The sequence below is a fragment of the Podarcis raffonei genome, chromosome 13, assembly GCF_027172205.1.
Source record: "Podarcis raffonei isolate rPodRaf1 chromosome 13, rPodRaf1.pri, whole genome shotgun sequence".
In the NCBI taxonomy this organism is placed as follows: Eukaryota; Metazoa; Chordata; class Lepidosauria; order Squamata; family Lacertidae; genus Podarcis; species Podarcis raffonei.
In genome coordinates, this window is record NC_070614.1 from 1,962,217 (window position 1) to 1,988,264 (window position 26,048).

The 26,048-nt window shown below is 45.8% G+C and overlaps 1 protein-coding gene across 3 annotated transcripts in view; it reads right to left on the reverse strand.

The window, feature by feature from the left end:
- TNS3 (tensin 3) overlaps nt 1-26,048 on the reverse strand; it is a 70,100-nt gene that overhangs the window by 12,965 nt on the left and 31,087 nt on the right. For all 3 annotated transcript variants that reach the window (XM_053361061.1, XM_053361062.1, XM_053361063.1), the window contains 3 exons: nt 20,554-20,714; nt 18,182-18,308; nt 1,431-1,590 (listed from right to left, as the gene is read on the reverse strand). In XM_053361061.1, the coding sequence (XP_053217036.1) occupies nt 1,431-1,590; nt 18,182-18,308; nt 20,554-20,714 (448 nt within the window). The remainder of the gene's footprint in view (nt 1-1,430; nt 1,591-18,181; nt 18,309-20,553; nt 20,715-26,048) is intronic.

Sequence of the window (26,048 nt, forward strand, 5' to 3'; positions counted from 1 at the left end):
TGGCTAAGGGCGCCACAGCTCCTAGCAGCTGGCCTCTGGAAACACTCAACACCTTTGAAGGTGCCACATTCTTCTCCTTTAACTCCTGCACTTTCCTGTCAAATGTGACCAATTGGCTTTTTTAAGGGTTATTTTAATCTATGAAGTCCATTACACTTTCTGGCATGGCAAGGCCAATCTATGGTCAGGCAAAAGAAATCTTTCTCAGCTGTGAATACTCCTGTCCTGCAACCACAGGTACTCTGGGCCACAAGTCCAAAGAGCCTAGAAAGGGCCTGCGTCAGGATTCAATGGCCCCAGAGGCCCTCTCAGGGTCCTTGTTTGTGCGCCTCCCATTGGACCAGCTGCAGAAGATGCTCCCTGACCTCAGCACTGCACATCCTGGAGACTGAGCTTTCTCAATGTAAACTAACTTTGGGAACAATTCACAGCACAGTTCTCAGGACAGCTCCCTATTCAGCTGAAAGGTGCCGACGCAGGAAAACTTTTTGGGTCTGTAGGGCTGCAACAAACAGGATCCAGACAGGATGGAACTACTTCAGGAAGACAGGAAGTTATCTAAACTGGCTCATCTATTCCTCCTTCTATCTGCCTCTCCCATGTCTTCCTTCCTGTCCGCTTGTTGGTCCCCCTGAACCGAGATGTTTAGGCTGCAAGCGCTGCAGAGTAAGGACTTGCTTTGTGCTCAAGTTACTGCAAAAAGTGTTGTGTATATTATGCAGCTATATAAATAATGATGGCAGCTTCCCATTTAACATTTAGAGGCACTGAAGCTATCAGCTTAAACATTTGCCAGCAAGTTAATTGTGGCAGAAAAGATTATGGGAGCAAATTAAAGGAAACAGACAACAAGTCTTTACTAGAGTGTTTCCATATTGCCAGGATTCAAGCTCAGCTTGTTTTTCCTCATCCATCTCAACACTGCATCCAAACACTGGCCCAGGGAATGCATGGCAAAATCTAGTGAGAAGGGATCTGATCTACACTTTCCAGACTAATGTGAAGATTTGAATGTACTTCTCCTTCAGACTGAACACTTCTTTGACTTCTGTGATACAGTTCTCAACTCAATGAAATAAGTATTTAAATACTTACTTTATAATAAAATGTATACAAATATGTATTTAAATACAAACTGCCATGCAGATTTTTTTTAAAGTCAGATTAATGTGGCAGAAGAATGCGACAGATTTATTAATAAATGTGAAATTGACATGGACCAGAAACAGAATAATCTGTTCTTCGTGACTTTCAAACCAAGTATCAAAAATGACCATTAAGCACTCAGAAAGGTTGCCTCAGTGTTACCCCTCAAGGCGACATAATTCAGGGTTGGGTCTATAAACTGTTTAAGGAATTCTTCCTGGAATCAGATTCCTCTACATCCAAATGAGGTGGCTGAAAATTAAGAGACGCAGAAGTTGTCTTGCCTGTCTCCTTGCTGGGCAGGGCGATGACATGGGGCTGAGCACACAGCCGCAAAAGGCTGCCGGCAGGAAGGATCCGTCCGCAACAAAGCAGGATTTGGGCCTGCGGGACTTTCAGGCTTCACAGTGGAATGACTGAGGCCTTCTGCGTAACTCTGGGGTTCTGAAGAAGTGAAAAGAAGGAAATGTATGTTATGGTCCATAAACTTGCAATGGTCACCAGTCTAGTTATGCATATTAGTAGAAATAGAATGTGCTGCAGCCAAAAGGGAGGAAGAGGAGGAAATTGGGGTCACACCTGCAGGCTCACCCCCACCTCCACCAGGTGTTATCTGTGCAGGAGCTGTTGTGCATGCACTCAAACGTATGTGTTTAGGTCCCCTACATGAAACCTAGGAAGGTTCATGAAGAGAAGGGAATGCATGGCAGCTCCTGAGCAGGTATCATCTTGGACACAAGTTGCTCAGAGGCAGAAGGTGCCATCATCCCTCTTCCCTTGCATGGATTCACTTCTTCACAAGGTCAGTATCATTCTGCTGCACAATCCTGCTATCCGGGATATGAAGTAAACAATATATGGCCAGTTCAGCTGGAAATAAAATAAAATAAATAATAGTTGCAGTGCATTTGTTACCTTTTGCCTAAGCAAAAGAACAAATAAAGATGTGAATGAAGAGAAATGAATGTATTGTATCCCACTTGGGCCTAGAAACTAAAGGTGTTGAGTTCTTTACTGAATTCTTCCCAAGGTAGATTCACACACACAAATTTCATCACTCAACTGAACAGCCATCATAGAACAACTTTTACTTCCTCCTTATTTTTACTGAATTTTAACGGAAGAGGCTACAGAAAAATGAAACAAGAGGAAACTTGTTTGTTTTTCTAAAGGATTAAGTTGTCACAATTGCTAATAAAGAAATATAGGATGTAGGTATGCAATCTACCAAATCAACAACAAAACACACCAAGAGGAAAATGACGTGTGGTCTAACGCTTAAGTGAAAAGGAGGAGGATAGGGAAATAACCAGAACTAAACAGAGTATCTGTACTTAATGCTTAAATGTTCAGTTATCTTTGAAATGGAGGAAGATGGGGAGAAAGCCTGATCAACTTGGTCTTGCCTCCATTATTTCATTGCCCACACATTCAAGACTTCCAAGGAGACTGGCCAGATCACTGATCACCTGTTGCTACTGACATCACACTCCCCAATTTTAGTCTGACACTTCCTTTTTTAATTCCTGAAAGAGACCTGTTTCCTGGACTTTCCAGCTATACATCATCATGTTTAAAAAAATACAGTTAAAAGCTAAATCCATGCCACTTTTCCACTTGAAAGCAAGGCAAGATGCCCAAAGAAACATCATCTGTGCACCAGGCTCTCTCTCAGCACTCCTTAGATTTTTAACTTGGCTGAGATCACATTAAACACAGAACTCTTAGCCACTCTAGAAGCAGTAGCAGTAGTAGTAGTAGTAGTAGTAGTAATAATAATAATAATAATAATAATAATAATAATAATTTGTTACTGGGTTGCCCCAGCCACTCCGCGCAGCTGCCCTGGACACAGAATTGACCTGTGCCTCCATGAGCAGCTGTGAGTACCAAACTTCCCCAAGGCTGTGCGCCTGGTTTTTCAGGGGCAGTTACCCCAGAGAGTCCCCCACAAACAGTCTTGTTGGGGTTATGTCTTGTCGGGTTCAACCTCAATCCGTTGGCCGCCATCAAAACAAAGCTGGAGAATAGGGACTGATTAAAATGGTCCCTCCTCTTCCCATCCTTATCTACAAATTCTTCAGACATAGTTGAGGGACTACATACTGATTTTTGCCACAATTTTACTTGGCTGGTAGCAGGCAGAAGAGGTGCCAAGACCACACCATCCCGGGGCCCCTGGTAGGTTTACTACAAGCCCTTTCCTGGTCTCTAATTTGCACAGATAGGTCTCTGATCACATACTTTAAATACCGCTGAGCATACAAATGTGCATCACTGTCACGCATCATGTATAGCCTGTGGCTCACAAAACATAGCCCAGTGTCACATACAGGTGGTAACCAACCACAGCCCTCCCTAGAGTTCACACATTAAGAGGCACCAGAACAAACCTTACTACTCCAAAGAGGCATGTGTAAACAAAGACTGAATACAACAATACAGTGGTACCTCGGTTTTTTAAAGTAATCTGTTCCGGAAGAAAGTTCAAGTTCTGCAACATTCAAAAACTGAAAACTCAATACGGAAGCTGTGTGGCATGTTCCAACTTTTGAGGTGTGTTCGAAAACCGAAGCATTTTCTTCTGGGTTTACGGCGTTCGAAAACCAAAATGTTCATCAGCAGACATGTTCAAAAACCAAGGTACCACTGTACATTTGTTTTTATCTTCAAATAAAGCAAAGATAGAAAGTGCTTGGTGGGTTGTGTTGGTACAGCGTTACCGCTGCTGGTACTACTGTCTCTAGAGCAGAAACATTTTCTTGTCCTGCAGAGATTTTGTGTCCCAAAATTTGGCACCTAAACACATTCTGAAATCATTCTAAGTAAGCACTGGTCCTTGTTTTTGTAGTCACACAGGTTGTTCTGAGTTGCTCAGAGTGGTTTGTATATATGGCTCTCCAGTGGTCTCCTGTCCAGGCACCACGGGGCCAGATCCACTTCTGGAGAGTCATCAGCATTCAGAACATCCACTGGGTGTAGTCTGGAAGTTGTATCTCCAGGATGGCCCACAGATCAAATTTCCTTACATGGCAGAAAGAAACCTCTCTACGTGTGCCATGACTCCTACAAAGAAACAGCCTCTTGGTGTGTCTGTGTAGGGAATAACGGAGCCCTTGACCATCTACTTGCAGATGTTTTGAACCGCCGCTCCCTGACCATGGGCCACACTCCCTGGGGCAGATGAAAGCTGTGGTCTGAAACATCAGGAGGTCCCAGCTTAGGGATGACTGAATTACAGTCTGCGCAACAAGACTCAGGAACCAAACTGGTCATTCTACTCCACTCTTTCCCCCCAGACTGTCTCTAAAATGGTATATGAACACTGCACACGATAACCACGTATTTATTTATTTTTAAAAAATAAATTCACCCACATTCCCATGTTTTTTAACCCTACACTTAGGACCCAGCAGATGAAAAACAACACTCCCCCCCCCAATTCCCTGCATGGGGGGGGGGGCATTAGAAATGTTAGATCTCAGGAACTTACTTATTTCTGGGGCTTTAAATACCAGCTGTTATATTATTTATTTAAAAAAGAATGATTTTGTGATTTGTAATTACTAATATGCCGCAATTCAATTTGTGGATACGTTCTTCAAATGAGCCTTGAAAGCCCTTCAGATGTTCACAACGAAGCTGCAATAGCTCCATCAGCAATTTTGGGAGGCTCCCAAAAGTTTAGCTGATTTGGGTTATGTGGTGGAATGGCAGAAATTCTTAGATGATAGCAACTTGCATACTGCTGGTTAGGACACAAAGGAGATAAATGGGGTGAGGGATAATTCTGCCAAAACAGCTATGCTAATTAGGGATCAAACTAAACCGGAGGTGGGGAGAGATACCCACTGAATTCCCCCTCCTGGCCACACTGGGATGTCAGTGGTGACATTCACACAAGTGCCAGCTTATGAGCAAAACTAGGAGTGCTCTACTTTTATTTTCAAATGAGACAAAGATGCCTTTCGTTTGACTAGGGACAAAAACAAAGTGAGGATGTTTTTTTAATCATACGCCACCAGACAGATACAAGTCTCTTTATGCACTCATCCTGGCTTATTCTGAAATATTTGGAAGCAATTACAAGTACAGTCATACATTGGAAGCCAAACGGAATCCGTTCTGGAAGTCCATTTGACTTCCAAAAAGTTCGGAAACCAAGACGCAGCTTCTGATTGGCTGCAGGAACCTCCTGCAGCCAATTCCGGAAGCCCCGTCGGAAGTTTGGGTTCCAAAGAACGTTTGCAAACAGGAACCCTCTTATCATCAACCTCTTATCATCACTCCTGTGCAACTTTGGCCCAGTTCTCACTGGTAATAAACCTGTCTGGGTTGAACCACTGTACGAAGGGGTAGTGAATGTGGTACCCCACAGGTAGGACTAAAACTCCCATCAGAAACATGAAAAGAACTCGTAGAGGAGACAGAGGTGCACCTAGGCTCCTCTGCGCCCTTGGCAAGGAGATGCATCTGTGCCTCCCACCACGTCCACACACAAAAAAGAGACGTAATTCAGTCTTCACAAGCAACTCTTAAACTGGGTGTTTAACAACACCGTCCTATAAATGTCTATTCAAAAGTAAATCCCATTGAGTTCAACGGGGCTTAGTCCTGGGAAAGTGGGTACACAGGACTGCAGCCTAAGTCTGGCAAGCCAGAGGCAAGAACTTCTGACAATACCTTGCTTGGCTTTTCCTTACTTCTGAGGAGGCACCAGCGGAACGGCACTAACTTGGAGGTTGCTCCCCAGTGCACACTTTACTCAGAAGTAAGTACGCTGGCTGGAAAGAAGCCAGCAGTGGCAGTGCCAGCACTGAGGCTGGCTGGGGAAGGGGCTCCGCAGGGCTGCTGTGAGGGCCCACTCATTCCTCCAAAAGAGGTGCAAATTTTGTGCCCTCTAGGTAAGCCTCTGAGGAGAGAAGCAAGAGTCATCTGGGCACTGGGCAAAGTAGATATTTGCTTGTTAGCACAAATGGTATTCTTCAGAAGTGACACTGAGCACCATCTCAGCAGTTATGCACTTTTAATCTGTGAGAATTTAGCAACTCTCCCACCTGCGGCACTCATCTCGCTTTATTGGCCGAGGGAGCCGGCGTACAGCTTCCGGGTCAAGTGGCCAGCATGACTAAGCCGCTTCTGGTGAACCAGAGCAGCGCACGGAAACGCCGTTTACCTTCCCGCCAGAGCGGTACCTATTTATCTACTTGCACTTTGATGTGCTTTCTAACTGCTAGGTTGGCAGGAGCAGGGACCGAGCAACGGGAGCTCACCCCGTTGCGGGGATTCGAACCGCCAACCTTCTGATCGGCAAGTCCTCGGCTCTGTGGTTTAACCCACTGCGCCACCCACATCCAGATGAGCAGGTGCCTCAATGCAAAACAAAAGGTCTTATATTATGTCTGTCAAGAAGAGATGATGATTCTGGAGCCAAACAGGCGCCCTCTTAGCGAGAAAGCAGGTTTAAAATCCATCAATATGTTAACTTCCTTTTCTTATATGAGGATGGAAGATGCCCTGTTTGGAGGCGGGAGGGGTCCTCCTAGATGACCTTGTTTACCGTGTTTTCTAGCAGCCTGTTTGCTTGCCCACTAAATCCCAAGGGCCTCGCACCCGGCGCATATTCTTATGCTGATCCCGGTAAGACTTATTCCTTCCAGGCTACGCTTTGCCCAGTATTTTGCGCGCAATCTCTTCCTTGAGAACTCCTCCAGCCCAGAGAGGGCCATTTCCCCCGGCCAACTCGGCCCCTTCGGAAGTTGCAAGAAACACGACAACTGGTTCAGCTCTTGCGCCTCACGCGAACCAAACGCGCGCTGCGGCGGCGGCAATCCTCAGCCCTCCGCTGCGGGGAAAGAGCCCGGGCAGGATGGCGCGCTGAGCCGGGGGCGCAGTCCCCCTCGGCGGCCAACAAAGGCCCGCTCCCATCCCTTCTCCTCTGGGGGGGGATCGGGGCCCCGGGGTCCCTGTCTGCTCTGGGGAAGCCCGTGCCAAACCACGGGGCCGACTCCTGGCAAGCGGCTCGGCAAGGAAGAGCCGCCCGCCGCCGCCCCGTCCCGGGCCTGGGGCTCGCCAGCTCCCGCGCCCCCCGCCCCGTCCAGGCCCCTCGGAGCCCCCGCCGCCGCCGCCTACCTAGCGCCGCCGCCATGGCCGAGCCCGCGCCGCCGCCCCTCCGGCCCCGAGCCCGCCGCTTCTTCCCCGGGGAAGCCGGCGCCCAGAGACCCTCCTCCGGAGAGACGCGCCCAGGCTCCACCTCCAGCCGCCCGCCCGGGGAAGGAGGAGCCGCCAGGCTGGCCGCTCGAAGGGCCCGGGGGGGGGGCAGAAGCGGAAGCCTCCTCGGCATCCCAGCTCTTGAGGCCCCGGGGGCTCCAGGAAAAAACTCGGCACTTGGAAGGCAGCTTCCAACGCGGCCTGCTGCACTCCCGCAGAAGCAAGGACTGCAAGCAGGATGGCACAGCAGGGGGAGCCTCACGCGGCATCCTAAAGAGGTTTCCCTTGACATCCCCATATTGGCACTCACCCCACGGGCCACCCTGAGCTGAGCACTGGGCAGTTCCTGAGAATGCGCTGCCCTACCAGGCATCTTGCAGGGAAACCTCTCCCCCCCCCCCCCGCGCGCAAAGAGTCCCACCGGCTAATTTTACATATACTTCTTGTTGTTTAGTCGTGTCCACCTCTTCGTGACCCCATGGACCAGAGCACGCCAGGCACTTCTGTCTTCCACTGCCTCCCACATATACATATACAGTACAGTAGATGCCAATTCAGAGTTTGTGTTTCTGGGCACACGTTGCCTTCCCAGCGAAGCCTCTGCCCCAACATGTGCTATGCTAGGGAGAAACAGCAGCTCTCCCGGGTTACCCACCACTCTGACAGGCATTTCATGAGTACAGGAAGATCACTGCTAGGAAAACAGTTTTAAGGTTCTAGATTCAGGTAGGTAGCCCTGTTGGTCTGACGCAGTCAAAAGTTTTAAAAAATTGTCCAGTAGCACCTTAAAGACCAACTCAGTTTGTTCTGGGTATAAGCTTTCGGTTATAAACTTATGATCATAGGTAGCTAAGGACTCAAAATGGGGAGTCAGGAGAGCTGTGACAAAACAATTTAGGTTGTAGAAAAGGAATCTATATGGCCAGGGAGTAAGATAACACAACCCTCTCAAAGAAACATTTGAACGTAGGATGGAAAGACAATGCAGGCAAGAAAAAACACTGCTCAGAGAGGTCACTTGTCTTTGAAGGTGTTGGCGGTAAGCTGCTTATTTATCCCATCCTGAAGAAAAAGAAAACAAGAATGTTGCACAAGAGAGAAGCCAACCACCATCATTTCTTCCTCAGAAAGTTCACCCTCCACCCCAAGAGCTTTAGAGGCTGACTGGTCAGATCCAGACCGTGCTCCTTCTTCCTTACAGAGGATCACTGTGGAGAGGCGAGAGCATGACCAGCACCCTCTGGCCCCTGAGCATGTTTCTTAGCTGACTCCATGACAACAGGAGAGGAACCATCCCTGAAACAGAGGAAGAAAGGAGACCTCACAGAATGGCGACCGGAGAGAGCTCTGTAAGGTCCTCTTTTATGAACCTCGTGGGTGGTGCCAACTCATTCCCTTATGGGCTTCCTAGGAAGAGGACCTTCCCCTTCTGTGTTTACTATGAGGGAGGGAGAAAGGAGACTCCAGCCTGAGTCCAGAGCCCCCCAACATGACTGAGGGTGGCACTAAGCCCACCTCTTGGGACATTACAGAAAGTACAATACAAAGATATTCCCCCTGCCCAGGGATGTTCACGACCAGAATTATAGTAAACGCAGGTAGAGAATGGACCCCTCCTTTCCCACAGAATATGGCCAGGAGCAATTATAGTGCATTACAGATGCAGTGGAATACAACTTAAAAAACCACCCAAAGAGAATTGTAAAATACACTGCAGGCGGAAAGAACAGTGACTCTTCAATCTCAAGATACAGTGGTACCTCTGGTTGTGAACGGGATCCGTTCCGGAGGCCCATTCGCATCATGAAAAGCCTGCAACCTGAAGTGCCCTATCTGCGCAGGTGCGCAGTGTGATTTGGCGCTTCTGTGCATGTGCAAAGCGTGATTTAGTGCTTCTGCGCATGCGCAAGCGGTGAAACCCGGAAGTAGCCCTTTCCGGTACTTCCAGGTCACCGCGGGATGCAACCTGAAAAACGTAACATGAAGCTAATGTAACATGAGGTATGACTGCATTGTGTAGGACCTCACTGTCCTAGGCTAGCAGCTGAAAGCCAACAAATCTCCCGCTCAAAGTGAATTAAGAACATTGGTTCCTGCCAAAAAACAGTGACCACACCTGCCAGTTTCTTAAAGGAGATCCTGCTGCTCCACAAGGAGAATTGCACCAACACCAGGCATGCTGCTGTTGGAGCAATGAACTCTGCAAGAATAGTAAAGTAGTCCGAGCAAGAGAAGGCAGGAGCATTACAGACTTCATCTAGAATGTCTCCCTCCTCCACTCTCTCTCAGAGACAGGCTTAAGACTGTGATTGGCTTCGCCCTCCCCATTGCTAATAACACAGAAGGCGAGAAGCCAAAAGAAGAGCCCTGGAAGGAAGGCTGAGTGGCTAACTGAGTGCTGGCTCCAACCCCTGTGAGTCCCAGGCGCCGGGAGAGAGAGCCTTGGGCCAGGAAAAGGAAAGAAAAAACTCACAAGAAAAACACTGTACATTTAAATACCTAAGGGAAAAGGAGGGGGCAAAAGGCCTGCAAGGCCTGTCTGGTCCAGGTGAGTAAAAGTCGCCCTACTCACTGAATGTCCCCCAATCCACTCTGGAAAATTATAACCTGCTAAAAGAGCCAAGCACTTCTGTTTTCACAGCCATTTCAAATTAAGCAGCACAACCACCCGCTTGTGCCATTCCATCGTGGACTGTAATATCTCAGCGTTTTTGCCAACATTTTAAAAGAGAAAGCACAGAAGCCCCATTTCCCACAAGAAAGTAATTTTGGTTAATTTCCTTAGATTACATGTCTGCTGCTGGGGCCTCTCCAAAGGACAAGCAAGCAGTCCTATTTTGGGGGGGGGGTGGAGAGGATCTTTTCCACATTAAAAAATGAGACCCAAGAAGGAAGTGGGAGACTCCCCAAACATGATCTGTTATCTCTCCCTTCCTCTCAGCTTTCAGATGGTATGTCCCTGTTCAGGAGAAGCTAAACAAATTTGCAGTGAAATAGGACATTAGTGTATAAAATTACTTTCATAAATGGGCCTAGCAGTCAAACACTGTGGCTAGAAATGCTACAAGAATATAAATGAGTAGCCAACACTTGCAGAGGGAAGGTCATGTAGGCTAAAACTCAGAATGAGCTCAGGCTTGCAAGGGAAGTTAATAATAGAAAGTGTTTTTTTCACTTATGGCTGAAGAAAGAAAGACCAAGGAAGGAGAAGGTCCTTTGCATGGAGAAGATGGAGAAAGGCTGTTGGGTGATGGAGAATGCAGACCTGCTCATCACCTACTTCCAAGTTCCATAGAGCAAAACATCCTTTCCCAGTGCCATCCTTTGCATGTTTGCTCAGATGTAAGTTCCACTAAATTGACTGAATTTATTTCATAGTTTAGGATTGCAGCCTCTGGAGTTTCCCTCTCAGAGTGCGCTCTTAATCAGTTTGCCATGCACTCTTGGAGAGTCTTACTGGACAACAAATTATATACCTACAGTTAGCATGAAATGAGTAATGGCTGTATTGTAAGCGGAGACTTTAACTGGCAGCAAATAAAGTTCAGTGTTTGTTTCCTTGTATGTATGAATGAATGAATGAGCAAACATTCTTTACTTCCAACATTTAACATACAGAATAAACCACCAGTTTTCAATACCTTGCTTGGTAATAATATGAACATTTGGGATCTTACTGGTCAGAAACAGCCAGGATTCACTCCTCCCCTGAGAGGGGAGAGAGACAATAATGTCTCACCCTGAATGTAAGTGACCTGTTTGAAGGACTCTATGATTTGAAAACAGATGCTGCATGTACTTTTGTTACTTAAGAAAAATCTTAATAAGCACATTCACACACAGACTGTTGAGCTGGAAGGGGTTCCGAGTCAAGTTCTCTGCAGTCCAGAATGGACTTTCTATGAAGCTGGCTATCTTTGCTGCTTATTTGTGAGTAAACCAGAACATCTGTCATGTAAAGAATAGGCTAGGAAGTTTAGGATCATAATTGTAGTAGACCAGCGCGCTTTTCCGAGACGTGGGAGAGACTCGGGGAGTGTAGGCTGCTTGTACACTCTGAGTAACTAATAAGGGAACTGCCTGGGAAACGCAAGGCGCGTTGGTCTCAGAGTCCCCAGGGAAATGAGCAAGCTTCTTTGATCTTGGACAAGGAAAGGGCAGCTGGAAGCTAGCCCTGCTTTCCCTAGCAATCTGTGTCGCGGTTAAACTGGGGAGTGCCAAGTGCACTGGCTTGCAGCCTTTCCAAAAGTAATCTGTTTGGTGCACCCAGGTCCCCTCCCGTCAGGGCTGCAAGAGTAAGTGGGAAGCTGGTGGCAGCAACTACCAGAGAGTAAGACCCGTTGACAACACTGTAGGACTGTTGGGTTGCAGTTGGACAAAGAAGGGGGCGGGGCAGAGCGTTTTCCCACCCCGTCACAGCGTTATCTTTTATCTTGATTTTCATTGTCTGCATGTGTTCTATATTTTAACTTGTAAGCCATCCTAGAAATATTTATGCAGAAGGGCGGCCTACCAATTATTAAAACAAACAACCTTTTAAAATCTATTCAGGAAAATCCAGCCTGCTGCATACTGAACAAGAGACACACATGTTTTGCTTTGTAGCAAATATTTATCTTTATCTGCGATTACAAATTTTAGGGTATTGTTGGAAGCTAAAATTGTATCCATCTCATCTTCCACCTGAGTTCTGAGATCCACAAAGTCTTGGAAGTTCAGTATAAACACAAGAAACAGAACAATGCAAACATCTGATAGCAAGAATAATCCAGGAAGCTGGGGGACCGACATCCTTGAGGCTCCCATATGTTGTTGGAGTGCAACTCTCCCTGATCCTCATGCTTATCCTTGGGCTGGTGCCCAACAACATCTCAGAGGCCACAGCCCCCCCTCAAGGAAACATGGATAGCTTTCCATGTAACAACAATAAATGTTATCCCTGACAGCAGATTTATAATTATTCAGACTTGGTTTGAGAGGCAGTAAAGTGTCACCACCTTTCCAAAAGATGCTAGAAATTCTGAAGAACTGATACTAGAAAGGAAAAAAAGTGAGATGAAGTCAGATAAATATGGGATGATCCCACACCTTGTTTGATTTCTACTTCTAGCAATTACCATCGCCTTGATATTAGTAAAGGAGTGAATGCAGACAGACAGACAGACATATACTTACATAGGGTAGATCTGGCAGCCATAAAATATCTCCAAGGCAATCCAGTCATGACTATAGCAATGAAGTTAGACAAGGCACCATGACCAACTTGGGTTGGATTAGACCCAAAATGAATAAAAAGCAGCAGAATTTATGCAATGCAATATATACATTATATATTTGAAGATATTTCTTACAAGAACTCCACTGGTAAGAAGTTTTCAATGGAAGCCAGACGGGCCATTATCAAGGATGGATGGAATGGGGCAAAGTTTGCTGGTGGGTTGCTTGAAAAAGAGGCAGAAAGAGACCTCTCCTCTCCTCTCCCCATCCACAAGAACAACACAGAAATCACTCCCCCCCCCACCCCTGCTTGAACCCAGAAGCCTTAAGAAAGAAGTCTCCCTTGCTATGGGGGCTCATCTCTGTTTGGATCATGGCCAGGGACTGAAGAGATGGGCCTCACGGCCCAACCTATAGAACCTTCCCCACAAGAACTGCTTCCCAGTGCCAGTAAGAGAAAGATAGCAAGAGAGTAGCAAAGGCCTATTTCGCTTGCGGTCACGGGGAGCAAGGAAAGCAAGAAAGACGCTTGCCTGGCCCTTCCTGTCTGCACATAAGGGACACACTTTTTGCAGGCGTGCTTGTTCTCTGCCTGGGTGCTTAGTTTGCTTCTCAGGAAGGCCCTGACACTGCATACAAGGCGAGGGCAATGGTGCCAAGCAGAACAGTCCACTTCTCCTCCTTCTTGTGAGCCTTAAGGCTCCTTGAACTAAGAGAAGTTTTAAAAGAAAGAAAGAAAGACAAAAAATGCTATTTGGTGGGGTGTTTTGTGAGCTCAGTTACAAGCTTCCAAAAAACCCTGTTGCTTACTAGCCAGGCCGGGCCTCTTCACAGCCTAGCCATTTGAGCCTGCCAATAGCAAAGAGAAGTGGCCCTCCACCATGTCCTGACTGGCCCCCCTTGGCACGCTGGGACAGTTTTGCAGGAGTGGGTTAATATATGGGCTGGAGATTTTGAAAGCTAGACTGAAGAAACCTCTCTCTGTGGACAGTTTTGGCTTAATGAATCCAGTCTCTGTGTCAGCTTCTGCTGACCTTTGAAAATCTTTTCCAAGTCCTGTGATTCTATGGCAGCAAATGTTCAAGCACAGAACATTTGTGAGACGCAGCTCAAATCTCTGGCAATTGGCTTGGTGCAGAATGTTTTAGCTTGTGTAATGCAGCTACACAAAGGGATCTCAATTCACTGCTTGAGGTATAAGACAAGTGGGTCTTTATAAGTCCCAGAGTGGGATACACAGAGCACTCTTGTTTCTTCAGCAGCACACAGGAACCCTCCATTGCAAAACTAGCTGCCCTCACAATGCCAGCTACCGAGTTTCCACTGCTGGATGTTTTTGATGTTTACATTTAATTTGAAAAGCCAGGGGGAACGACATACTGCTTGAAGAAGGCTACCTGCTTTTCAAAATGAGATTAGCTGCTCGTGGGCCAGATTGCTTACCTGACACACAACTTAAAAGTAGAGGAAGACACATTTTCACAGTGCTCTTTTGTACAAACAAGGACGTAGCCTCAAATGGACAAATGCAATATGTAAACTGGCCAGTTGTGGATATCTTCCACAGCAACTCCTGGGATTGCAGCAGTATTTTGCTCTGTATTTTATACTTTTATAGTACAGTGGAACCTCAGTTTTTGAACATAATCTGTTCTTGAAGACCGTTTGACTTCCAAAACGTTGAAAATCAGGAGCAAGGGGCAGTTGGCAAGGTAATATTTCTGGGTTAGCGGAGTCTGTAACCTGAAGCGTCTGTAACCTGAAGCATCTGTAACCTGAGGTACCCCTGTATGTTCCACTGGCACTGAAGAGAAGGAGCTGAAGACTCAAGGGAGCTGCTGGTTCAACAACCAGGTGCTCCTGGACAAGAGGAGACAGCATGAGGCCGCTCAGTTCCCTTTCATGGCCATTTGCATCTCCACTGCCATAACTCTTCTGCTGGAGACCCAAGCATCAGTGGCAGGGGCGCCATCTATGTGGGGCCGTGGGGCGTGCTGACGTCATGCGTGCATGTTGTGGGGAGTGCACGCATGTGTGCGGTGACATTGCATGGCCCCAGACCCCTCAATCATGGGAGGCAAGCCTGATCAGTAGTGTCCTGGCCCTCAATCTCACCAATCCTTCATTACCTGACTCACAAACAGGTAAGAACACAACATAAGGACAGAAGCATCCAGTAAATGCAGAATTTAAACTTGCAGACAAACATGATGAATAAATTAGCAGCAAAGCACACAAAATGTACCTTACGATAGCACAAAATGCAGGTGCAGAAAAAGCAGTTATTCTCACAGCGACGTAGTGGGGGGAAATAGCACAAGATAGACAGAAAAGTGCCTTCCCTAAGACCACCAAGGGAGTTCAAGGATGAAATGTGAACTAAGAGCTTCCTGGCTCAAAGAAGACACTAGCTCAGCGCAGACTAGAGCCCTTCTCAGACATTCATTTAGATATAATGTATGGATATGGGAGTGGGGTGGGCAGGATCTTGGGTGCAGGATCTGCCCCAGATCTACACCCATGTATTATAATGTGCTCAGAGCGCTGCAGCATTTATGCTTACTGTCAAGCTGCCTTGGTCTAACTGAGGTGAAAGGCAGGGTATATTTTAACAAACAGATGAGAAAACAGGAACATACTCATGGAGTAAACATTAAAAACTAGAATCATAGAATCATAGAGTTGGAAGAGACCACAAGGGCCATCGAGTCCAACCCCCTGCCAAGCAGGAAACACCATCAGAGCACTCCTGACATATGGTTGTCAAGCCTCTGCTTAAAGACCTCCAAAGAAGGAGACTCCACCACACTCATTGGCAGCAAATTCCACTGTCAAACAGCTCTTACTGTCAGGAAGTTCTTCCTAATGTTTAGGTGGAATCTTCTTTCTTGTAGTTTGGATCCATTGCTCCGTGTCCGTTTCTCTGGAGCAGCAGAAAACAACCTTTCTCCCTCCTCTATGTGACATCCTTTTATATATTTGAACATGGCTATCATATCACCCCTTAACCTCCTCTTCTCCAGGCTAAACATGCCCAGCTCCCTTAGCCGTTCCTCATAAGGCATCGTATCCAGGCCTTTGACCATTTTGGTTGCCCTCCTCTGGACACGTTCCAGTTTGTCAGTGTCCTTCTTGAACTGTGGTGCCCAGAACTGGACACAGTACTCCAGGTGAGGTCTGACCAGAGCAGAATACAGTGGCACTATTACTTCCCTTGATCTAGATGCTATACTCCTATTGATGCAGCCCAGAATTGCATTGGCTTTTTTAGCTGCCGCGTCACACTGTTGGCTCATGTCAAGTTTGTGGTCAACCAAGACTCCTAGATCCTTTTCACATGTACTGCTTTCAAGCCAGGTGTCACCCATCTTGTATTTGTGCCTCTCATTTATTTTGCCCAAGTGCAATACTTTACATTTCTCCCTGTTAAAATTCATCTTGTTTGTTTTGGCCCAGTTCTCTAATCTGTCAAGGTTGTTTTGAAGTGTGATCCTGTCCTCTGGGGTGTTAGCCACCCCTCAACTAACTTTCTTTAAGGTCCTATCAGTGGCTTCTGCTTTATAGTTTCCAAAGAGGAATCTCAAACTAGTTTAATCAAAAACCTGGATGAACCTAACAAGTCAAAGAATTCTGGGGCATCTATCTGACAGATCTTCATAGAAGTAGTCTGGTTGCAGTTCATTTGTTTTTTCCAAGTCATTTTCACTGACAGTGACAACATATTTTGGTATGCAGAAACAGAAAGCACCCGGCTTGACTGAACATGCACAGATCATAGTCCTCTCTGACAAACATGTTTTTGTCAAGGAGAAAAGGGAAAAATACCACCAGAAACAGTTCATTTACGAACATGCCCAATAATAGAAGCTCCCTCTGAGAAGTTCTGTCCAGCTCTGAGACAATTCACCATCAAGGGACACACTAGAAATAGCACAAAGTATGGCAACTTATGCTCAATGGTCCCATTTTGCTAAGAGGATATCCAGGCTTCTGTTACCTGCCCCTAGTAGGTATCACCGCCTCTATTGTGATGTTTCTGTATGTATATTATTAAGGTTAGATGTGCCCCCTTCTCTTTGCCTAGGTGGGAATATGGATGGCTCTGTGGTCTTAATCTATTTCATCCTGTTTTTATATACCTCCCCCTTCTGTGTGACTGCATTTATGTGGACTGCCACAAAATAAATAAATACATAGATTGTCCTCCCTCGCTGGGGCTGCTGCCCAAACCAGGGAAAGGCTGCAGCGCAGAAGCACCAGGATGTGGTGGGCGGCAGCATCAAGGGGGTGGGTGGGAGGACAGTGGCTGCTCTCGGTTGCCCTCTTGCCCAGCTTGCAGCAGGAGATGGCTTGGCAGCCTGGGCTGGAGCCTGCAGGCAACCCCAGCACCCCAACCCCCACTTGCGAATGAGGTGCCAGTGCGTGGAGAGGCAGTGGGGAGGGCCAGGGGGAGGGAAGGTCAACCTGCCCAGCTTAGCCTCAACCCCTTATTGCTCACCTGGTGCACCTTACTCCACTCCGGCCCCCACCATGCGCTGGGGGGGGGGGGAGTTGCCAACTTCCAAGCGTCTCTACTCCAGAGACACTTGTCTCTCTTTCTTCTCTCCTTATTAAAGTGGAGTGCTCCCCACTTTACACAGTTTCACTTACATGCACAAGCTCCTGGAACGTAACCCCTGTGTAAACGGGGGTGGGTGGGTGGAATCCCTGTAATAATAATCGAGGTGAGTATGGATGCGTGTGCAAGTTCACACTCGGACACCCCACACTCCAAAAGCCTTCTGTATTGAATAGATTATATAACTCTGAAGGCAGTGCTTTATTAAGATATCATTTATGCAATGAAATGTTTCAGTAATTGGCATAGTAACACTGCTCAAGCAGCCAAAATGACTGAATTTGCAGACTGTCCACAGAAATGTTAGCAGCAGGAAAAATATTCTATAAATTTTTTGTTCTCACGAAGCGCCAAACTTCATCACTCATGTAGGAGAAAATAGACTTAAAATATCACCTATGAGCAGAGTCCACATTCAGGAATATGTGTACCTGGATTCTCTGTAAATGATTAACTGTTTTAGCTGACGAAACATGCAAAGCTATATATAGCATCTGATCCAACTCAGGCCTCTTGCAAACTTCAGCAATTTTATTGTTGTTAAAGCTGCAGTGGGTCTGGGTCTCTGGGGTGATCAAATGCAAAGAAGAACGAAGTCCCTGTATTTTCAACAGCTATACAGAAAAGGGAATTTTGGCAGGTGCACCTTACCATGTGAGAGTCTGAAGAGACACGTCTGCTGAAATTCCGTCTTTTATATGACCATTAAGTGCACAAGATACCTACTTTTTTATCTATTTATACTCCCTGTTTTGCTTCCCGTTATTAATGTTAAGCAAACAGTTGAAGAAGCTGCAGCTATTTTGCACAAGGAAAGTCTAGTCTGTACTGTGGAACAATTCTAACAGTTCTAAGAGCAGAGCTCCGAGAGGCCAGAGCTCTGAGGACACTGGCAATGGCACCCACCTGAGAGGCGCCAGAACTGAGTTCCGGCTGAAAAAACCCCTGGTTATAAGATATAGAAGCAAAATACAAAAGACGCTGTCTCACCATAGGGAGTCTCTGGCGATACTGGAAATGCTGGAGTGGTCTGGAGCGTTTCATTCCCATTTTTTGTTGGTGAGAAGATGCTGCCGTCTGCTTCATCCAGGTCTTCCTGATAGGGTTCAAGGCTCCTCTAGAATATAAAATAGAAACATGGAGGAAGCCCATTTTTCCAGGCATGATCAAGTCAGCCTAAATAAACCTTTTGCCCCACTTTTAAAACAGAAAGATCTCAGCGCTCCTAAAGCTGCAGACAAGTGGACACATGCAGCTCAGTCGCAGTTAATCTGGGGAAATGACCACTGACCCCATTGCCAGACTGACATCTCCTGGGTCCAAAGCGGTAACTACAACAACAGCACAGGGCCGGTTCCAAATCTTTGTAGGCATGCAGACAATCCCAAAAACAGTGGTAGATTAGACATTCTTACTCAAGTAATACTTTCTTACCTGGGGTGTCTGGGGTGTCAGGGGAGGGGAAGTACCTCTGGTGGGGGACATGCAGTGCTCCTTCTTGGGCAGTTTGCTCACCTTTGGTCCCCCCTGCACGCAGCTCTCACCTGTGGCTCCTAGAAGCTGTCAGCAGGCGACAGCGGACACGCCCTGGGGGGCAATGGCTTCATATGCCTGGCTAAACAGGTGAGGTTGACTGATGGGTCTTAAACCCTTGGTGAGTGAGGGACATCCCTGCATGCAAAGACAGGCTCTGGCGGATTGAGTGGACAAGACCAACACTGGGCCCAATGGTCAGTAAAGCGCTTCCTGCACCTGCTGCTGAGGGAAATGAGGGGCAGGTGGGGCGTGTCGTCTTGGAAAGGGAGCCTGTCTAGGACAATGCTGATCCTAAACCTTCATGCCTTGCAGCCATACTCATTCTTGAGGAAAGCTTCAGGAGTAAACCCTGAGGAACAGTCCAAACCCACTGCCTTGCGGAACGTCTTTGGGAGAAGAAAAGGTGAAGGAGTAAACTCTACACAAATCCAGAATGAAGTCCCTAAGGCAATGGAAACAAACTCCTTTGTGCCTAGCAAGCTGGTACATCAGGACCATGTGTCCTGGCTTGTCCACCAGCCTATTACAGGTCAATGACTCATGGAAGATGACCATCATTGACCGTGAGCTGAAAAGGCTCAACACTGACCTTGTCTAGGCTCCCACTTTGTGCTCTGACCATACAGACCAAGGACCAGTTCTAAGAGGAGCCAGACCAGGTTGTCAGGAGGGTCTCAGCCTGAGAACACCTATTCCTGCTGAGAGAATTCAGTGCTAGAGTTGGGAATGATCATCACACACTGGACAACTGCATAGGCCACTTTGGTATTATTGGCAGCATGAAGGAATACGGGCTTGACCTGTGCACAGCCTCTGCACCACGAGCACCAAGGCAAAACATTGAGGGTCCTGGAAACAGCCACTATCAGGCCACAGGAACCAGCTGGACTTGATGGACACCAGGCAATCAGCATTTAACTGTGTTTGTGCCACACGGAGCTACCACAATGCTGACTGTGACACAGATAGTCACTCCCTGGTGGCCAGAAAGATCCATCTCCACCCAAAGACAGCCCAAAGCCCAAAGGAGAAAGTGCGGCCTTGAATCACCACTGCCAGAACAGTCATGCCTGAACTTTTCAGTGCTTCCCTGATTTTGTTGAAGAAGCTCTACTGACCTGCACACCAGGTGAGACGGCATCCAAGAGGCAACCTGCAACACAGCTATGTCCTCCTTGGGCAAAAGAAACAAGCCGACTCCCGGCTGGTTAGAGGCTGGCATTAAAGGACATGGAATCTCTTATTGCTGTGAAGCTCTCCTCAACTACAAGTGTGTTCCCTGTGAAAAGACACTTGCTACACTGAGAAAGGCAAGGAGTGATGCCCAGCGGATTGCCAGACGATGTGCCAATGACTCCTAAAGCTGTGCCAGAGCATCCAACTTGCTGCTGACACCAGCAACATTGGCCAAGGATGTGCTCTACGGGGAGCTGGCCTCATGCATCAGACCCACTGGCAGACCAACTGCGTTACACAAAGGTACCTGCAAACAGGACATGAAAGCTGGTACATCAACCCCGCCATGTGGGACTCCCTTGTAGACAACAGCAGCACCTGGAGACAACCCGTCAGGTCACATATCGACAGCTGTGACCAGAGGAGGAATGACTGCTGAGAGGAGTGCAGAAGGAAGAAACACCATGGTACACCTGCAGCAGCACAACCAGATGCCTTCCTCTACCCCAGCTGCAACAAAACATATCTCTCCCCTATCAGCCTCTACAGCCACAGCAGGTGCTGCAACCTTCCAACAGCTTGACCTCACCCCCAAAGGCGCACTCTTCCATTGTCTCTCAAGACAGATGGATGCCAACCAACTTTCTTACCTCATTTGACTCCCCTCCAGGCCTGTATGAACCTAGTCTTTCCGCAGAAGGCTCCGCCCATTCACACTTTGGATATAATGGCTGGGCTGAGACATTGTTCTCAAACTGTGCCTGGCTTAACTTCTTGTTTAGTCCACTCAATACGTCATCTGCTTGAGAGCCTGGAGATACAAACACACAGAGAAGCTCGATCTGGTAACACGTTAAACGTTCAGACAAATACTTTGCAGCAAAATCTATTGGGCTAGTGGCGTAGCGTGGGGGGTGCAGGGGGGGCTGGCCGCACCAGCCGCAACATCGGGGGGGGGGGCGCTCGCACTCGCAGCTCTCTGCCCCTACCTGGCTCACTCTCTCTCTCTCACTGCAGTGCTGGCTGTGCGAATCCGATCCGAGCCGCCGGGTCGCCGGCCACTGTGGAGGGGGTGGGTGCCAGGCGTGCGGTGAGAGAGCGAGGGACTATCTGGGGGAGGGACAGTGCAGCGGCCGCCCAGCGCAGCGCTGAGCGTGGGAGAGAACCACACCACACCAGACCAGACCAGGCAGCAGCAAGAAGAAGCTGGCAGCGGCGGCAGGTTAGGGGTTAGGGGGCGCAAATTACTTGCCTTGCCCTGGGTGCTGACAACCCACGCTACGCCGCTGTATTGGGCAATATAAAAAGTGACCACCAGGTAAAGTGAGTTTGCAGTAAAGGGATGTAATTCATTGCCAAGGATAAAATCAAGTAGATTTACTTAAAATGGCATCACTGACTGCAGTGTTGTCAGCAAACCTAGCCAAAGTAAATTCTAACATTTTGCATTCCAAGTGAGCCCTGGTTAATACTCGCCATATGTCATCCCTGTACTGCTATTTGCTCATAAAAAGGAACTAACTCCGGTTGCTTAATATTTATAAGAAATTCTTCCTTGTTTATCAGAAATGCTACAGCTGCCAGCACATGCGTGTATTTTTATGTAAGCGTAGGGGAGAAAGAAATGGGGAAGACATAGCAGGGTGGAAAATGGAAGCTTCCCTTTTTAAGCACAGCCTAAGGGAAAGCCTAAGGGACGCGGGTGGCGCTGTGGGTTAAACCACAGAGCCTAGGACTTGCTGATCAGAAGGTCGGTGGTTCGAATCCCCGCGACAGGGTGAGCTCCCCTTGTTCGGTCCCTGCTCCTGCCAACCTAGCAGTTCGAAAGCACGTCAAAGTGCAAGTAGATAAATAGGCAGGAAGATAAATGGTGTTTCCGTGCGCTGCTCTGGTTCGCCAGAAGCGGCTTAGTCATGCTGGCCACATGACCCAGAAGCTGTATGCCTGCTCCCTCGGCCATTAAAGCGAGATGAGTGCCGCAACCCCAGAGTCAGCCACAACTGGACCTAATGGTCAGGGGTCCCTTTAAGGGAAAGTTAGGCTAAAAGCCCCTTTTCCATCCTAAAATATTTTCTTTCCAGGGAACAGGCAAAAAGTGGTCTGCTTCTAGTACACTGTTTATGATTCAATTTATTATTATTTTTAATATATTTTTATTAAAGATTTCTTGGTTTACAAAAGTTATCTGCAATGTCTTTTTTTTCAAGTTACATTTTCTACAGGTCAGTTTCATTTGTTGAGACATGAGTGTTACATTAGGAGGAAGAGGGGGGAAGAGGGGGGGAGGGGTGGCAATACTTCTATTCTATTTATTGTATTTGTGGGTTTTAGTGTCAGTGTTGCTTGTGCAGGATCTCTTTACTCTTCGCTTGTGTTCCTTTGGTGGTGAGAGAGGTTGGGGTTGGCCATGGGTGTGGTTGCTTGTTTGTGATTGGCTGCGGTGAACTTTGTTTTCATGTGTGAGTGGGGGGGGGTGTTTTTGGATCAGGTTAGACATATTGATTCAAATGCTGTTGGCGGGTTCCTGTTGTTGTCTTGCTGGCCTGTGTGTGTGATGAAGGCGTCTTCTTCTATTTGTCCCTGTGTCAGTTTCAGTTTGTTGGTTAATTTTTCTAGTAGGGCTGTTTCCCATACTATTTGGTACCATTGGTCCATGCTTACTCCTGACAGGTCTCTCCAGTGTCTGGCTATGATGCTTCTGGCTGCTGAGAGCAGGTGGGTTATGAGCTCTTTGTGGTGTAAATGGGCATTGTTGTCTTGGAAGATGTTTAGTAGGGCCAGTTCTGGGGTGATTTCTAATACTTGCTTAGTTATTTTGCATATTTCTTGTATGACTGATGTCCAGAAGAGCTGGATATTCATAATTCAAGTTATGAAATATCACCACAGAAAACTTGGATGATCCAATTTTAGAAATAGCAGGTCTTGTGGTAATTCTACAATAACTGGCTGAATTTAGATGAAACCTGTTAAGTACTGTCACAGTAAACATTTGCCGCTTTCCTGGCTGGAGGGGAGAACTGGGGTGAAAGGGAAGGGAAACACCTGAGAGACATTAGCCTGAACCCTGAGATTGTGTTTACTTTCGTTCCCGCCAGGTATTCAGCTGAGAGTGGCCTGGCCAGTATAAAAGAACTAAAAAGTGGAAAGGCACCGGGACCGGATGGATTCACAGCAAAATATTATAAAGAAATGAAATACGCCCTACTTGTACCGTTGAAAGAAGTGATGAACAATATATTAAGAAAAGGAGAATTACCAGAAACATGGAAAGAAGCATATATTACATTAATACCAAAACAAGATTCGGATTTAACACAAGTAAAGAACTATAGGCCGATTTCGCTGTTAAATAATGATTACAAACTATTTGCAAGCATACTGGCAAATAGATTGAAAAAGATATTGAATGAGATAATTCATAAGGACCAAGCAGACTTTTTACCTGGCAGACAGATGAAAGACAACATAAGAAATATAGTTAATACAATTGAATATCTGACTGCCAGAAATTAAAAGCAAGTGGTGTTAATTTTTGTGGATGCGGAAAAGGCCTTCGATAATATATCTTGGGAATTCATGTTAAAGAATTTGGAATTAATGGACACTGGACAATTCTTCTTAAAAGGATTAAAAGCTATATATTCAGAACACAGAGCAAAATTGATTGTAAATAATATAGTAACAGAAAGTATCGATATTATGAAAGGTACAAGACAAGGATGTCCATTATCACCATTATTATTCATATCGGTACTGGAAGTCTTTCTACAGACAATAAGGAGAAATGAAACAATAAAAAGAATTTCAGTTGGTCGGAATGAGTATAAAGTGAAAGTCTTTGCCGATGACTTGGTACTAACAATAGAAGATCCAGTTACAAGTGTTAAAGGAGTATTAGAGGAGATAGAACAGTTTGGGCAAGTGGCAGGTTTTAAACTGAACAAAAAGAAAACCAAAATGATAGTTAAAAATATGAAACAGGACTTGGTGGAAGTACTGCAACAACAAATTGGCATAGAAGCAGTAAAAAAAGTTAAATATTTAGGAATTTGGTTAACGCCTAAAAATATTGATCTTTTTCAAAATAATTATACACTGGTGTGGAATGGAATTAAAAGAGACTTGGAAATATGGGGAAGGGTGAAATTGTCATTTTGGGGAAGGATTTCTGCTATCAAAATGAATGTGCTACCAAAGATTTTTGTTTCAGTCAATTCCAATAATCAAGGGGGCAACAATTTTTAAAGAGTGGCAAAAAGCAATTTCAAGATATATCTGGCAGGGAAAGAAGCCGAGAATACAATATAAGTTGTTAACAGATGTTAAAGAAAGAGGAGGCTTTGCCCTGCCAGATTTGAAATTGTATTATGAAGCATCTTGTCTCTGTTAGTTAAAGGAATGGATGTTATTAGAAAATACAGAATTGTTAGGTCTGGAAGGTTATGATAATAGATTTGGTTGGCACGCATATTTATGGTATAACAAAACAAAAGTCCATAAAGGATTTGGAAACCACATATTTCGAAGATCTCTAATAGAAATATGGGATAGGTATCAAAACCTACTGGAACGTAAAACGCCGCATTGGTTATCTCCATTAGAAGCAATGAGTGTGAAAAGGATCAATATGGGTGGAAATTGGATAACATGGGGAATTAATACAAAAAGAAGGGAGTGAGTGGAAGATGAAGCCATATGAAGAAGTTAAAAAATATGTGAATGATTGGCTCCACTACCACCAGGTCAATGAAATGTTTAAACAGGATTTTAAAGAAAAAGGATTTGATGATAATAAATCAAAGTTTGAAGTAGAGATATTAAGTAATAAATATAAAATTTTGTCCAAAATGTATAAATTGCTGCTTGAATGGCATTTGAAGGAAGAGGAGGTAAAGTTGGTAATGATTCATTGGGCCACAGATATTGGGTATAATATACAGTTGAATGATTGGGAAAAACTATGGAATGAAGGTTTAAAATTTACAGCATGCAATGCCTTAAAGGAAAATGCGATGAAAATGATGTATAGATGGTATATTACACCCGTTAAATTAGCTAAAATGTATAAAGTAAGCAATAAATGTTGGAAATGCAAAGAAAAAGAGGGAACATTTTATCATATGTATTGGGAATGTAAAAAGGTGAAAAACTTCTGGGAGATGATATATAATGAGATGAAAAAAATGTTGAAATATACATTTATGAAGAAACCAGAAGTATTTTTACTTGGCATTGTAGGAGATGATATAAACAGAAAGGATTGTAAATTGTTTTTATATGCAATGACAGCAGCAAGAATATTATTGGCACAAAAATGGAAGCAAGAAGAATTACCGACAAAAGAAGAATGGAGGATGAAATTGATGGACTATGCAGAATTGGATATACTAACTGGAAGAATTCGAAACCTGCGGGACCAGAGATTCACAGAAGACTGGTGTAAATTTACGGACTATTTGAAAAGTAATTGTGATGACCAGATTACGTTTGTAGGTTTGCAAGAAGTTTTGTGAGGTAAATTATTTGAATTATTGCAAATAATTATTGCAAAAATGGTTAAGAGGTGGATTGTGAGTTAAGATAATTAAAGGTAATGGGAATTTAAGAAATGCAGAAGAAATTATAAAAATGGTGGATCATCAGAGGTGCTGATGGAAGTCCAAAAAGATTGTATAAGATGTGAAGTTCTGTGGAATGCATAATAATTGGTATGTTGAAATTAATAAAAATTATATATATATAAAAAAGAGAGAGTGGCCTGGCCAGAGGCATTAGCCAAAGGCCTCTCAACCCCTGGATCAGCTGTGAATGAAGCCATTTCTGTTGGCCTTAAACTGGGAAGAGCAGATTCCTCCTCTACAAACCAGGCAGAGAACACAGCGGCTATTTTCTCAGATCTGCTTTTCATCAGCAAGCATCTCCTAGAGATGCTTCAGTGGTCTCTGAAAATACCGTACATTTGCATCTTATGTGGGGGTGATGTTTGGGGGATGGTGCATACATGCAAAAATGAGTATATATGAGTATGCGTCCCCTTGGAACTGCCCCTGTGTGAGCATCCTTACCTTTGCGGAGCTGGAGGAGAGCTTTCAAGCTCTCCACCTTGCTTACCGGGCAAGTCCTGCTCAGCACGCAGGGTCAG